We start from the raw sequence: 15,418 nt of genomic DNA, 5'->3' as shown, positions 1-15,418 counted from the left end.
ATCTGAAATTACACTTAGACCAAACTGCATAAAACCATAAGACATAGGAGCAGAATTAGGCCATTCAGCCCATCAAGTCTGCTCTGCCATTCCATCATGGCTGATCCTGGATCCCGTTCAACCCCATACACCTGCCTCCTCACCATATCTTTTGATGCCCTGACCGATCAGGAAACAATCAACTTCCGCCTTAAATATACCCACAGACTTGGCCTCCACCGCAGTCTGTGGCAGAGCATTCTACAGATTCACTACTTTCTGGCTAAAATTTAAAAAATTCCTCCTTACCTCTGTTCTAAAGGGTCACCCCTCAATTTTGAGGCTATGCCCTCTAGTTCTGGATACCTCCACCAGAGGAAACAGTCCTTTCAACATTCAGTAAGTTTCAATGAGATCACCCCCCGCATCCTTCTAAATTCCAGTGAGTACAGGCCCAAAGCTGCCAAATGCTCCTCATCTATAAACCCCCTTCCTTCCCAGAATCATCCTCATGAACCTCCTCTGGACTCTGTCCAATGACAACACATTCTTTCTGAAATATGGGGCCCAAAACTGTTGACAATATTCCAAGTGTGGCCTGACTAGTGTATCATAAAGGCTCAGAATTTTCTCCTTGCTTTTATATTCTATTCCCTTTGAAATAAATGCCAACATTGCATTTGCCTTCTTTACTACAAACTCAGCTTGTAAATTAACCTCCTGGGAGTCTTGCATGAGGACTCCCAAGTCCTTCTGCACCTCTGATGCTTGAACCTCCTCCCCATTTAGATAATAGTCTGCACAATTGTTCCTATTGATCGAGAACATAGCATTGAAAGATTAGCCGTGATCCTATTCAATGGCGGATCAGTCTTGTAGGACTGAAAGGTCTGCTCTTAATTTCCTGAACTGTATGTTTCAAACAAGAGCATCACACAGAAAGTAATTGTAGAGTAAGTTGGCAGGTGACAACCCATGGTAAGCATTGTTAATGGCAAGGAGACGGGGCAACACTTTCACAGACAGAAATTTGTGTGGTGGGATTGGTCAGACAGATGACTGGATAGTCAGGGGTGGGGACCTCTGAGCAGATTCTGCTGATGGTATTTGGAACCTTGCCACTAATACATGCAAAATCGTACAATCAATAATGATGGCAAGATGCAGAAGATGCCTACTTAGAGAAAGATGAACACTTGATGCATTGCCGCAGCAGTTCTGATGGAGTGTAGACCTTGCATACGTGTTTTACACAAGTGGTATCAAAGTAACCTTATATATTGGTCAGGGTCAGCAGCACCTACAAGAAACAGAGTTAATGTTTTGGAGCCCCTGATCCTTCTTCAGAACTACATTATTTAATATCACTGTGCATACCATCAATGACATCAGTCTAGTCTTTTGCTCTAATTTGAAAATGACACTCCTAGAGTCTGCAGTCTTGGTCCAAATGTTTGTTGGCTTACTGGTTTTATTTAAAACATTCTGATTCATCCAATCTTATAGTAAGTCAGGATTCTTATCCCCAGCAACATGAAAGGACAACTATGACAACTGATGCATTGCTTGAAATGCTAACTAAACTAATAAGGAAAATGTGCACCAGCCTACACATCTGATGTTCAGTTAATTTGCAGTGATATGCTGTATGTAACTTAAAGCTTTATATTTTTCAGGCCAACAGAAATGCAATATAACGAAGCTATTCCAGGATAGAAAAACCATTCAAACAGATGATGACAAAGAGGATGAAGATTATTATTTTTCAAATTCGGAATAGATCTTATTTTATGATAAAGTTAAAATACCTGAACTCAGAGTAGCTACTTAGTTGATAGGACTCTGAAATGTAGTGATATTTAAATACTGGAATTTAAGTTGTGGTTCCTTCTGTTGATGGTTTTTAAATAGTGAAAATGTATATAAAATGTATAAATTCAACATCAAATTTTAAGTGTTTTGTAATGTTTGTTATAAATGTATGATATTCTCTCCAATATAACATTTCTGATTTATCTATCTTCATTGCTTTTATTTTTTTGTTTCAATATTCCATTAGTGTGCTAATTATTGGCATAACTCTACATTAATTATAATTTGTGGCCTGCTCTTGTAATATATTTGATGAACTGTTACTGCAGCTTCAGAGTTTAACTTGTTAAAGTGACTGAATATGAGTGTGCATACATGTGAATATATGGCATGTAGGTAAAGAAACATAGAGGAACAAGCTGCAGTATTTCTACCACAATTACAGAATGCAGATAGTTGAAGGGAGGGACGTACAGCTTCTCAAGTTATATTTTGTTTTCATTCATCGTGCAAGAGAAATTGAAGTTAGTTGTTTTTAAATAGTTTTCATTGCTCTTTTTATTCATGGTTTGGTACGCAAAAACTTAATGGTGGTAGTTATTCGAGTGGAAGGATTCTAATGAAAAGGTAATCCTTGCTTTTTATTCAAATTCATTTGAAACAACATTCTTAAAATAATTCACTGTTTTGCTTCTTAACACACTTCTGGAAAATGTGATACATGAAAGTTGAATGCCACTCCCACAAGAGGCTATCATAGAGCACAAAGGACTGAAATATTCATCATATGTCTTCACAGTGTACAACATTTTTCACCATTTACTGAATGTTACTGTCTCTGGAAGGCTCCCATCAAATACCAAGCAACAATTTTCAGTTATAATTGCTCTAAAGTACTCCCTGAGGGGATTAAAGTATGTTAAGCCTCTCTTTGCTGGTAATGCTATGAGGCATAACTATGTGGAAAATGCAAATATATATCAAATCTTGAACAAATGATGCTATAAAGTTAGAAATTACCTTAGGATATTCTGGTCAACTCTTACTAAAGCAGTTAAAAGTGGTCTTAAGGATTGTTCTTTTAATGTCTTACTGTTCCAAGAAAGCCCAAAATAATTTAGCCAACATAGTTAGAAGTAGGCTTTAGATTTGTACAGCAATAGTGAATGCATTTCACGTTAACTATTGTGCTTAAATTTCTTTCATTTAAGGCACCCTGAATTAATTCAGCCAATTTAATGCTGCTATATCCATGTAGAATCTGGGCAAATCACTAACTTTAACTGTAAAAGCTTGTTAGGAGTCTGGGAATTATGTCTTTAGAGGGTAGATGAATGGATATCTGTTTATTGGGATTGAGGATTATTGAAAGAGAAGAAATGTATTTTCCCCCTCAGGTAAAAGGGGTAAACACCAAATAGTTTCAATGTAGAGATCAGAAGCGGGAACTAGCACATAATTACTGAATCCAAATTGGGCTCGGCTTGATTCTTACACTGGAATATAAATATTTGTACTTATTTCCAATTTATTTGGTTTTCATAAGGAGGTAATGGCTTCACTGAAATACAAATGGTGAACTAGGAACCTTTGCTTGGATACACCAGGTAAAGTACCTGGTTGTAAAATTTCTTTTGCAAGCTATTTTTAATGTTTTTATATTTGCCAAATATAATTTCCAGAATTGATATGTAGAGAATTGGTCTAAGCAGATATGTTCTCTGATCCTATCAACCAGAATGTGAAGTAATTTCATTCAGTCCAGAAGAAAATACCCTGATCTAAAAGTTGTTCCACTGCAAAAGTGGTAGTTTGATTCTGTTCTTTTCCATTTTGGCATTGAAATAAAGACTACTTTTGGTTACTCATCTTTGTCAGCTCATCCTAAAAGCTTGGTTTATCTTTGAAAGAGATTCTTGAATTTGAGGGAAGGAACCCATACGTACATTCAAGCAGCCTATTTACAACATATGCTTCTGTAAAGGTATAGGAATCCTGCCAGTTTTTCCAGTCCTCTCATAAGTACTGTGTTTGTCAGCAGTTTCTCTATCTTTGTGTATTTTTGCAGATAAATGTAGAATAATCAATAATCTTTTAACCAATTTTAATAGTGTGATATTTTCCTGTTGTCTAATTGCACAGTCTACATGTACATCAGAACTTTGGTTGTGTTTAAATGTTAGATCTGGCCATTCAATAAATATGCTGGATGCAGTTCATAATCTTGGTTATATATTTACAGAAGCTGGCGTCAATCTATATTCCTTTTTGTGCAAAGAGAGAGCACTGAGTAGCGCAGGTCGACGCAGAGCAAGTACCAATCATTTGAAGACAAAGAACAATGTGGACTCAGATGCTACTATTACTTAAGAAATGAGGTTTAAATTGGCTCTTTAAGAGAAATGCATTGACATATAATTTGGGGAGATTTTGATTACCACCATTGGAAATATGTAGCAAACTAAAGCAGAGAATGAGACTTTTGGTGGAAAATGAGTGGTTATAGGTAGAACATGACCAAGGAGGGGAGTTAAGACTGTTGCAGCTACTGCTGTGAATATCCATTGTAAAGTGCCATCGTCACCTGAAGGGATCAGCTCTAAAACTTTGAATCATCCATTCTCAGGAAAAGTATTTCCACCCTTACTAATAAAGACAATTCTACATCTTGTGATGATGGTATTAGAGGAGGTTAGCTAGATCAAGGGCTACATACATTGTAGAGAACATAAGTGCCTCTTGAATGCAGTCAGAGTATATAATAAATAACATGACTCCAAGATCAGTCTTCCAAATAGCGAATCTGCAAGGCATTCTGTGTCCTTAGATCCTGCACTTTTTTAGGGGCTCTGGCAGATATTTAAAACAATCTTGTCAATGGATGAAATACAGAGGATTAGAGGATACCAATGTTCTTCTGTTTTTTTAAGAAAGGCTTTAAAATTACACTGGGAAATTATAATCCAGTGATCCTGACATCAGTAGTGGGTAAGTTATTGGAAGATATTCTAAGGCATATATGTCAAACTCACCGCTGTGGAATTATCTTTGGCCCGCGAGATAATATCTAATTACTATTAAAGCTGGCCCCAGTAATCGAAGCGCCTATGGCATATGATATGGCTAATGCTGAGTTTATTCAGGTACCAGGTTTTCAGGGTTTTTAGTGTTTATTCAGCAGTCTTCTTCATAAGAAACGGAATTTGTAAAGTGAAACACTTTGTAGTTATAGCAGAGACTGAGACACATGAGAGCAGGCTGAAAAAACGGAGGCAACGAAAGCTGAAAGCTGCGTTCGCACGCGCCCGACTGATCCGGCCCGTGACCTAAAATGAGTTTGACACCCCTGTTCTAAGGGATCAAATATACAAGTATTTGGATATTCAGGGACTGACTGGGGATAGTCAATGTGCTAGGCCATGTCTAACCAATCTGATAGTTTTTCAAGGAAATTACCAGGGAAGTTGATGAAGGCAAGGCAGTAGATGTTGACATGGACTTCAGCAAGGTCCCGCAAGGGAGGTTAACATAGAAACAGAAAACCTACAGCACAATACAGGCCCTTAAGCCCACCAAGTTGTGCCGAACATGTCCCTACCTTAGAAATTACTAGGCTTATGTATAGCCCTCTATTTTTCTAAGCTCCATGTACCTATCCAAAAGTCTCTTAAAAGTCCCTATTGTATCCACTTCCACCACCATTGCCGGCAGCCCATTCCATGTACTCACCACTCTGAGTAAAAAAACTTACCCCTGACATCTCCTCTGTACCTACTCCCCAGCACCTTAAACCTGTGTCCTCTTGTGGCAACCATTTCAGCTCTGGGAAAAAGCCTCTGACTATCCACACAATCAATGCCTCTCATCAGAGGTTGATCTGAAGGTTAATTTACTTTGCACTCAGGATGAGGTGGTTAATTGAATTAGATGTTGGTTTCATGGGAGTGGTAGGCCTCTCTGAGTGGAGGCTTGTGCCAGTGGTTTGCCTCGGATAGGTGGTGGGTCCATTGTTGTTTGTCATCTATATCAATGATCTGGATGATAACATGGTAAACTGGATCAGCAAATTTGCAGATGACACCAAGATTGGTGGTGTAGTGGACAGCAAGGAAGACCATTAAAGCTTGCAGCAGAATCTGGACCATCTCAAAAAAATGGCAAATGGAATTTAATGCAGACAAGTGTGAGGTGTTGCTTTTTGCGAGACAAACCAGGATAGGACTTACACAGTGAGTGGTAGAGCACAGAAAAGTTCAGTAGAACAGAGGAATCTGGAAATACAGATTCATAATTCATTGAAGATGGCATCACAAGTTGATAGGACCGTAAAGAGATCTTTTGGTACATTGGCCTTCGTAAATCAAGTGTTGCTTACAGGAGTTGGGATGTTATGTCAAATTTGTATAAGATGTTGGAGTATTGTGTAAAGTTCTGGTTACCTACCTACAGAAAAGATATCAATAAGTTTGAAAATGTAGAGAAAATTTACAAGGATGTTGCCAGGACCTGAGGACCTAAGTTATAGGGAAAAGTTGGATAGCTTAGGAATAGTTTTGTTTCCTAGAGCATAGGAGAATGAGAGGAGATTTGATAGAAGTATAAAAATATGAAGGGTATAGATAGGGTAAATACAAGTGGGCTTTTACCACTAAGGTTGGTTGAGAAAGTCGCATGTTAACGGTGAAAAGAGAACATGAGGGGGAGAAGTGGTGGATTCAGGTTTGATTTCAATGTTTAAGAGAAATTTGGATCAGTACATGGATGGGAGGGGTATGGAAAGCTGTTTAGGTGTAGGTCAATAGGACTAGGCAAGCAGCAGGACTTACTTCTGTGCTGTAGTGTTCTATGACTCAATGGACAACTGATAAGGGTACTTGTAGACATTTTTAACCTTTCCCTGCTTCAATCTGAGCAGCCTACCAGATTTAAGATGACCACTATCATCCAGGTACCCAATAAAAACAAGGTAATGTGCCTTAATGACATCCACTATGATGAAATGCTTTAAGAGGCTGGTCAGGGCAAGCATTAACTCCAGCCTCCCAGACAACCTCAACCTACTGTAACTTGCCTATCACTGAAACAGGTCACAGCAGACACCATGTCCCAGGTTCTACATTCAATCTGGACAGTAAAGACATTCACATTAGACTATAATTTCTTGACTGAAGCTCCGATCTGCCTTCAGTACTAGAATTCTAAGCAAACTCATTCCCATGCTCCTTGACCTGGGGCTTAGCAACTTCCTTTTCAACTGTATCTTAGACTTCCAGATCAACAAACAGCATTCAGTGAGGATAAGCCGCTACACCTCCAGCATGACTGTCTTTACCACTGGTACCCCAGCAAGCTGTGTCCTCAGCCCCCTGCTCTATTCCTTGTATCTACATGACCAGATTCCGCTGTAACTCCTTCTACTAGTTTGCAGATGGTACCACCATAGTGGGTCATATCTCAAATAATGATGAGGGGGTTGAAGAGCCTAATGACGACAACCTTTCCTTCATGTCAGCAAAACAATAAGTTGGTTATTGACTTGAGGAAGAGAGGCAGTGCACATGCTCCTGTGTATATTGATGGCACTGAGGTTGAAAGTTTCAAATTCCTAGGAGTGAACATCGCCAATAGCCTGTTTTAGTCTGACCATGTTCACACAACAGCCAAGGAAGTTCCCCAGTGCCTCCTTTTCCTCGGAGAACTGAAGAAATTCAGAATGTACCCTTTGACCGTCACCAGTTTTGAATCAATGTGCCCTGGAAAGCATCCTATCCAAGTGCATCACTGCTTGGTATGACAATTGCTCTGCCCATGACTACAAGCAACTGCACAGATGTGGGCACAGATCAGATTATCACAGAAACCAGCCTCTCTTCCGTGGACTCTGTCTACACATCCCACTTCCTTGGTAAAGCAGCCAGCTAAATGAAAGGCCCCAGCCACTCTGGATATTTTCTCTTCACTCCCTCCCCTCCTTCTCCACCACCATCTGGCAGAAGGTATAAAAGCCTAAAAGCACTTACCACCACACAAGGATAGTTCTATCCTGCTCTTATAAGACTACTGAATAGTTTCCTAGTATGATGATCTGGACTCTTGACCTTACAATCTACCTTGTTATGATCTTACCCCTTATTATAACTGCTCTTCTCACTGCACTGTAACCACACTGCTCTTTCTTTGTAACGGTAACACTTTATTCTCTTCTGTTATTATTTTACTTTGTACTGCCTCACTACAGTGTTTAAATGAACTGATCAGTATGCAAGACAAGTTTCTCACTATCTCAGTTCAAGAGACAATACTTTATTACTTAATTGGCAATTGTATCATCATAGAGAAGTATCGAAAGGGTGAAGGATGGTCAAAAATGAAATAAAAATTGTTGGAAACACTTAACAACTCAGGCAGCATTTGTGGAAAGAGAAATGGTTAACGTGAAGTTAGTTTCTTGTTCCACAAGTGCCACCTGACCTGCTCAATGTTTAAAGAATTTATCCAGCTTCATTTTTTTTAATCTTCACAGCTGGAAGTGAACTTTGCCACCCTTGATCCTAGACGCAAGTAGTTTTGGTGAGGAACTGAGACTGTGCTAAGTGAAACTGGTTTTGGAAAGCTAAATATGTCATAGACCAAGTACATTCAACCAGGTAAATCAGCGAACGAAGATGAAACTATTTGGATGAGCGATGTCTAGAAACTTCAGTGTATCCAAATGGTGGTAGTTGGTAGTAAGTGGCATCTGAAAACAATCACGGGTGGAGAGTGGTGAGCCTTTGAATTTGGGGGTCGGATGATGACATTAGAATATCGAGACATCACAGCCTGGGATCAGGAGTTGGAAGATCAGGGTATCTGATTGATAGGGAGAAGTACCATATTTGGAAAACCTTAACGATTATGGGGAGAACATACAAGCTCCTTACAGGCAGCGGTAAGAATTCAGCCCAGGTCGCCTGTACTGTAAAGCATTGTGCCAACTACTACACTACTATGCTGTTGATGTGGGTTACCAGGGGACATAGGCTTTTGATGAAGTAGAGGTGCTGGTGTGCTTCTTTAGACTGAGACATCACAATTAGACTGAGTTCTGGAGACGTAGTGTCAACTGATGTTTATACCAAGGTACCTGAAGCTTTCAACCATCTTCACCGAAACGCTGTTAACACTTACAGGAACATATACTCTACCTCCTGGTCAATTGGTTTATTACTGTCATGTTTGCTGAAGCACAGTGAAAAAGCATTTAGATAATTTTGAAATGATAGTACATCAGGATACAAACGGAAGATTGCTGGAGTTATACTGCTGTAGAATTTCCTAGTGGCTCCAGCAACTGTTTATTTAGAAATACGGCTCAGAACAGTCCATTCTGGCCCAATGAGCCTCACCACCCAGCAACCCACCTATTAGCCTCATCTCAGGACAACTTACAAAGACTAATTAGCCTACTAACTAGTACATTTTTGGAGTATAGGAGGAAAGCTGAGCACCCAGAGGAAACCCAGGAGGTTCCGGGGGAAGAATATACAAACAGCGCTAGAATGAAACTTGTAATACCATTGCACTAGCCACTACACTACCTGTTGTCAGTAGGCAACAAGTAAACATTGTTTGCAAATATTTCGCAGAAGCCAACCAAAATCCTTGAATGACTACCGTCCAGTGGCCCTGACCTCGCACATCATGAAGACCCTAGACAGGCTGATCCTGACTCACCTCCTGATCGCTCGTCAAATCAGCTCTCAACCCCTGCAGTTTGCACATTGGAGTCGATGACGCTGTCATCTACCTGCTGAGCAGAGGACACTCCCATCTGGATAAGCAGGGCAGCACCGTGAGGACCATGTTTTTTGATTTCTCAATTGCCTTCAATACCATAGAGCCCTCATTGCTGGGGGAGAAACTCCATTCAATGCAGGTTGGCACTTCCATTGTATCCTGGATAGTGGACTAGCTAACTGGCAGACCACAGTTTGTGTGGCTTCAGAGCTGTGTGTCAGACATGGCTATAAGCAGCACTGGGACCCCACAGGGGACTGTATTGGCTCCCTTCCTTTTTACCCTGCATACTCGGACTTTATATACAACACAGAGTCATGTCATCTGCAGAAGTTCTCTGATGGCTCAGCAATAGTTGGGTGTATTAAGGGAGGACAGGAGGATGAATGCAGGGCCCAGGCAGAGGACTTTGTCGAATGGTGCAAGCTGAAACATCTGCAGGTCAACATCAGTAAGGCGAAGGAGATGGTGATGGACTAGTCCCTGTTACTACTGATGGTGTGAGCTCACAAGCACCTGGATAACAGACTTGAATGGAACACTCACGCAAGAAGGGCCAGAGTCACCTCGACTTCCTGAGGAGACTGAGGTCCTTTGGAGTATGCAGGCCTCTCCTTCACATATTCTACCAGTCTGTTGTCACCAGTAGAATCTTCTATGTGGTGGTGTGCTGGGACAATGGCATCAACATGGGTGATGCCAACAGAAAGGCTGGCTCTATTTTAGGAGTCAAACTGCACACACTGTAGGCTGTGGAAGAACAAAGGCCCCTACGAAAATCCTGGCAATTCTGGACAATGTTTCTCACCCTCTGCATGCCAGCTTTATGGAACAGAGGAACACCTAAAAGTAATAGATCAGGACAACAACGCTGTTCCAAAGAGCACTATACGAGGTCATTGGGCTCTATAACAGGTCATCCTATAACCAGGGAAGCGCTAACACCCTCCTCTTAAGACTGTTTTGAGGTAACTTATTTTTTCTTTTTTTTTTGTTACGTATCTCCTAATACAGTACTTGTACATCAGTGCACTTGTAATGCTAGTGTGGCACTGCAGTTTCCTTTGGGATCAATAAAGCATCTATCTAGCTATAGAAAGACTGTTGAAAAGTTATTTAAATTAATTTTTAAATAATTACAAACACAATTTTAATTTGAGTTTTAATGAAATCCTGAGAGTCACTTCAAATGAATGATATTGCGCTAAAGCACCTTCGGCCCCTCGTTCCTCTCCTCCGATGGTTCGGGGCTGGCCGTGCCAACAATGGCTGGGCTGCCATACGAGGTCATTTCACCGACAGCAGCAAGATTTGGCAAATATTTTAAAATCAGACATTCCAGAAATGTGTTCTTTGTGAAGTATTTGGCTGGGAATGCATCTTGAGAATCTTTCTGTAATTAAGTGAGTGCACCGGGCTTCTCAGTTCATTTTCCGTGCAGATTGGAGAGCAGACGCGCAGGCGTCCAGCCCGTACTCCCGGAAGCGTTTCTGCAGATTCCCCGTCAGACCGAGTCAATGTGAGAGGTGATCGGCCCCGAACCGAGCGGTGATTCTGGTTCTCCCGACCTCCGGCAATGGCACCGGGGTGAGTGATAACCTGCCAGGAACAAACTCGTGATTGCAAAGCGATTTCTAAAACTTGTGCTTATCCTGGTGTTTTGAGGTTGCATACTAGACTTGTCACTAATCTCAATGTTCATCTGGCTAGGTGCTTGCTGAGCTTCTTTTGCTTATATTGTTCCGTGATCTCTTCCATCCGTGGTGTCTTTCTCGAACCAGATCAAGATGTTAGGTAAGTCAAATCGCTGCAAGAGTAAACCCTATTAGACAATCGATGTAAGTAAGGAGAACTGCAAATGCTGAAAACCTGTCCTGAAAAAAAAACCGATATTGCTAGAAAATCGCAATAGGTCAGACACCATCTGTGTGGTAGGACAGTTAAAATTGCAAGGTCCGGGACATCTGATTAGAATTTTCTCTGACGAAGAGTTTCTGATTGGGAATGTTAACTTTTTCTACAAGTGCCGCCTACTTTGCAAGGTGCTTCAGCATTTTCGGGTTTTGTTCCGTCAAACTGTTCGTTTGACGCGCTTTGGAGCGTTTAGTCTATCAAGGCCACATTTTATTCCAAATATAGTCAGGGTACGTTTTTAATGAGCTTTCAGCACAAGCTGAAAAAGGAAATGCAGAAGAGATTCCGCAGATGCTGAAAATCTACAGCAACCCGTTCAACCAGTATAAAATACTGGTGGAATTAAGCAGGTAAAATCAGAATCGGGTTTATTATCACCGGCATGTGTCGTGAAATTGGTTAACTTAGCAGCAGCAGTTCACTGCAATACATAATCTAGCAGAGAGAGAGAGAAATAATAAGTAAATGCTGCTGATAATAAACCTGATTCTGATTCTGAAATAAGTAAATTACACTGTGCATATATTGAATAGATTAGAAATCATAGTAAAAACAGAAATAATACATATTTAAAAAGTGAGGTAGTGTTCAAGGGTTCAATATCCATTTAGGAATTGGATGTCAGAGGGGAAGAAGCTGTTCCTGAATCGCTGACTCTGTGCCTTCAGGCTTCTGTACTTCCTGCCTGATGGTAACAGTGAGACAAGGACATGCCCTGGGTGCTGGGGGTCCTTAATAATGGACTCTGCCTCTCTGAGACACTGCTCTTTGAAGATGTCCTGGGTACTTTGTAGACTAGTACCCAAGATGGAGCCGACTAGATTTACAACCCTACTACAGCTTCTCTCGGTCCTGTGCAGTAGCCCCTCCATACCAGACAGTGATGCGGCCTGTCAGAATACTCTGTGACAGGCTTCGGTGGAAATGAACAAGCATTCCACATTTCAGTTGAGCCCCTTCCTCGGGACTGGAAAAGAAAGGGGAGGAAGTGAGGATAAGAAGGTTGGGGTGTGGGGTGCAGGTGGAGGACAAGTTTGAAGATGATATGTGAAACCAGGTGGGTGGGGGAGGGGGGGCGAAGTAAGAAGCTGGGAATTGATAAGTGGAAAATGCAATTAGCCCATGCATACTTTAATATAAATTGATAAATTGGTTTATCATTTAAACTTGTCTTGCATTAGGTTCTCACAGATAAATTCATTACAGAGGTACATTGAGGTAGTACAAAATAAAAACAACAGGGAGCAGAATAAAATGTTACACAACAGGGAAAGTACGTTGCAGGTAGACCGTAAAGTACAAGGTCACAACCAGGTAGATCGTGAGATCAAGAGTCCATCTTATAGTACCAGGGAATCATTCAATAGTCTTCAATATTCTACTTTTAGTTATTTTGTGAATTCTTAGTATTTCTTGTCTCTGATGGTAAACAGTGTAATCTGTTCAGAGGGGGATTCCATTTCTTAAGCAGCCACACCAGCTACATCTGCAAGCTTTCAACCTCTTCCCTGTGCAATATTTAGGGAACCTAGTCTCTCCAGAGGAAGCAATACTCCGCATACACTTCTAATATATGGCATTCAGTGTTCGTAAAGTGGTCTCCTCTGTGAAGGAGAAACCCAGAGCAAATAGAGTGACTGCTTTGCTGAGCATCATTGTTCAGTGTGCGTGGTCATCCATTTTAATTCCCGGTACAGCTCTCGCTCCCGTCTGTGGTCTGCAGCAGTATAAGAGCCCCAATGCAAAGAACACCACCACCTCACCTTCCACCTGGGCACATAGCAGCCTTCCTGACTCACTGTTGAATTCTCCACCTTCCGATTACCTGAACCCCCCCCGTCTGTATCAGAACCGGCTATTTCTACCATCGATATTTACTTGGGATTTTCTGGTTTTATTCTAGACTTCCAGTTTCTGCTGATTTTTTTTTTTTTGTTCACTGAGAAATGAACTGTAGATGCAAGGACATGTTCTCACTTTTTCTTCATTCTAAAGTTGTTTCTAAATAATAGAATTTGATGAAATAAATTTGCCTGATACCGCTAAAGCTGCAATTTTGACTTTTTGGCGATTCTTCCAAGAGAAGGAAATCTGCTCTGCTTTGAACACAAGAAATGGAAATAGATTTAAGCCATTTAGCCCCATTGTAGAAGAACACAGTCGTTTTAGTATGTCAGCTCTACCTTTCTGCACAAATCCAAGATAATTTAGTTCCTTAATCATCTTGAAATTTTCTCATCTCCCAGTTAACTTTTCTACTTGTTTCAGTATTATACAGTATATGGGCCGCAACTTCCTGATTTTGTGTTGCTAAACTCTTTAGAATGATTTCTTATATTGCAGGGCATTTGTGGTTTGCCTTTCCTGACATAAATGATGACAGAGAGGAGACACAAGAGACCACAGATTTTAGAATCTGGTGAAATTCAATCCCGATGTAGGGGCTTGGTCCAAAATGATGCATGGCCCTCTATGGATGCTGCATGAATTGCTGAGTTCCTCCAGCAGTTTGTGTGTTGCTGCCATGGTTGCTTATAGAATTTGTGAAGAAGTTTCTTAAAAACACAGCCCTGATTAATGTCAATTGGTGGATGACAGTTCCCTGACTCATGCCAGCATTTGTCATTGTCACTCAACATCCAAGTCCTAATGATTGGAAGTGCTTTATAAGTTGATACAGAGAAGCTTTGCATAAGCCTGTTGGAATTCTGCATTATTATGTATTCATTTTCTTGCTTAGCAATACAGCACTATTGGATCTGACTGTTTAATTCTTAAATTAAACTGTTTAATTGTTATTTCCTTTGCAGTTTAACAATTATCTTCATGTATTTTAAGTAGCTCATATGCATATAACAGTTCACTATGCCTCTAGCAGCGATGCAAAGTATAATTCTGGAAAGCTCTGGAAGCTCCTTTATTTGTATTACTTGAATAAGTTCTTTCTCATTGGAAAAAGAGCTTTGACCAGTGGCCAATCCAGACATGAAGTTTGGAGAGAAGGGGACTTCAATCAGGTCCGCTGTCCGAGGACCAAAAAGCTGCTGTGGGTCGCGGCAGCAAGAAGGAACTTTGACCAGCAGTCAGTCGGCATTTGGGATTGATTAGTAAGAGCAAATTAAAGGAAGATGGACAAGCACACCGGCCTTTGTCGGAGTGGACATGGAGTAGTGATCTTGAGGCTTTAGCTCTTCGAGGTTTTATCAAAGAGAGGCTTCAGTCAGAGAAAGCAAAGAAAAGCTGAAGTTTTTTTCCCTTCTCTTCTTTATGTCTGCACAGCTAGGACAGTGAGATGCCAGGCAGGGTAGTGAAATGCTCCTCTTGCAGGATGTGGGATGGCAAGGAGATCTCCAGTGTCCCTGCCGGCTAAAACAGCTACTAACTAACTGAGTTAAGGAGTTGGATCTGGAACTAGATGAACTCTAGATCATCTGGGAAGCTAAGGGGTGATAGATAGGACTTGTTGAGAGGTAGTTACACCCAAGGTGCAAGACACAGGAAATTGGGTGACATTCAGGAAGGGGAAGGGGTTAAGGAGCCAGTGTAGAGTACCCCAATGCCATCCCCCTCAACAATAGGTATATCACTTTGGATACTGCTGGGGGGGAATTGACCTAACAGAGGAAAGTCACAGTGGTCGGGTCTCTGGTACTGAGCTTGCCTTTGTGACTCAGAAGGGAAATGGGGAGAAGAAGCACGCTGTGGTGATAGGGGATTCGTTAGTTAAGGGAATGGACAGGAGGTTCTGTGGGCAAGAACGAGATTCCCAGATGGCATGTTGCCTCGCAGATGCCAAGGTCTGGGATATCTCAGCTCGAGTCCTCAACATTCTTAAGTGGGAAGGTAAACAGCCAGAGGTCGTGGTCGGTGAAAGTACCAGTGACCTGGGTAGGATGAGTGAAGAGGTTCTGCGTAGGCAGTTAGGTGCTAAGTT

General features: G+C 41.2%; 2 protein-coding genes across 3 annotated transcripts in view; both read left to right on the top strand.

Moving 5' to 3' along the window:
- The window catches only part of mis18bp1 (MIS18 binding protein 1), a 46,625-nt gene extending 42,612 nt beyond the window's left edge, over window positions 1-4,013 (top strand). For both annotated transcript variants that reach the window (XM_073039619.1, XM_073039620.1), the window contains one exon: window positions 1,656-4,013. In XM_073039619.1, the coding sequence (XP_072895720.1) occupies window positions 1,656-1,759 (104 nt within the window). In that variant the 3' untranslated portion in view covers window positions 1,760-4,013. The remainder of the gene's footprint in view (window positions 1-1,655) is intronic.
- Window positions 4,014-11,014: 7,001 nt separating this feature from the next.
- Window positions 11,015-15,418, top strand: part of tpp1 (tripeptidyl peptidase I) — a 42,523-nt gene continuing 38,119 nt past the window's right edge. Inside the window, exons 1-2 of the mRNA XM_073039615.1 lie at window positions 11,015-11,157; window positions 11,281-11,364. Of these exons, the coding sequence (XP_072895716.1) occupies window positions 11,147-11,157; window positions 11,281-11,364 (95 nt within the window). The 5' untranslated portion in view covers window positions 11,015-11,146. The remainder of the gene's footprint in view (window positions 11,158-11,280; window positions 11,365-15,418) is intronic.

The sequence above is a fragment of the Hemitrygon akajei genome, chromosome 3 (genome assembly GCF_048418815.1).
Source record: "Hemitrygon akajei chromosome 3, sHemAka1.3, whole genome shotgun sequence".
Taxonomy (NCBI): Eukaryota; Metazoa; Chordata; class Chondrichthyes; order Myliobatiformes; family Dasyatidae; genus Hemitrygon; species Hemitrygon akajei.
Note: the sequence above shows the minus strand (reverse complement) of the source record. Positions and strands in the feature narration are given on the sequence as shown.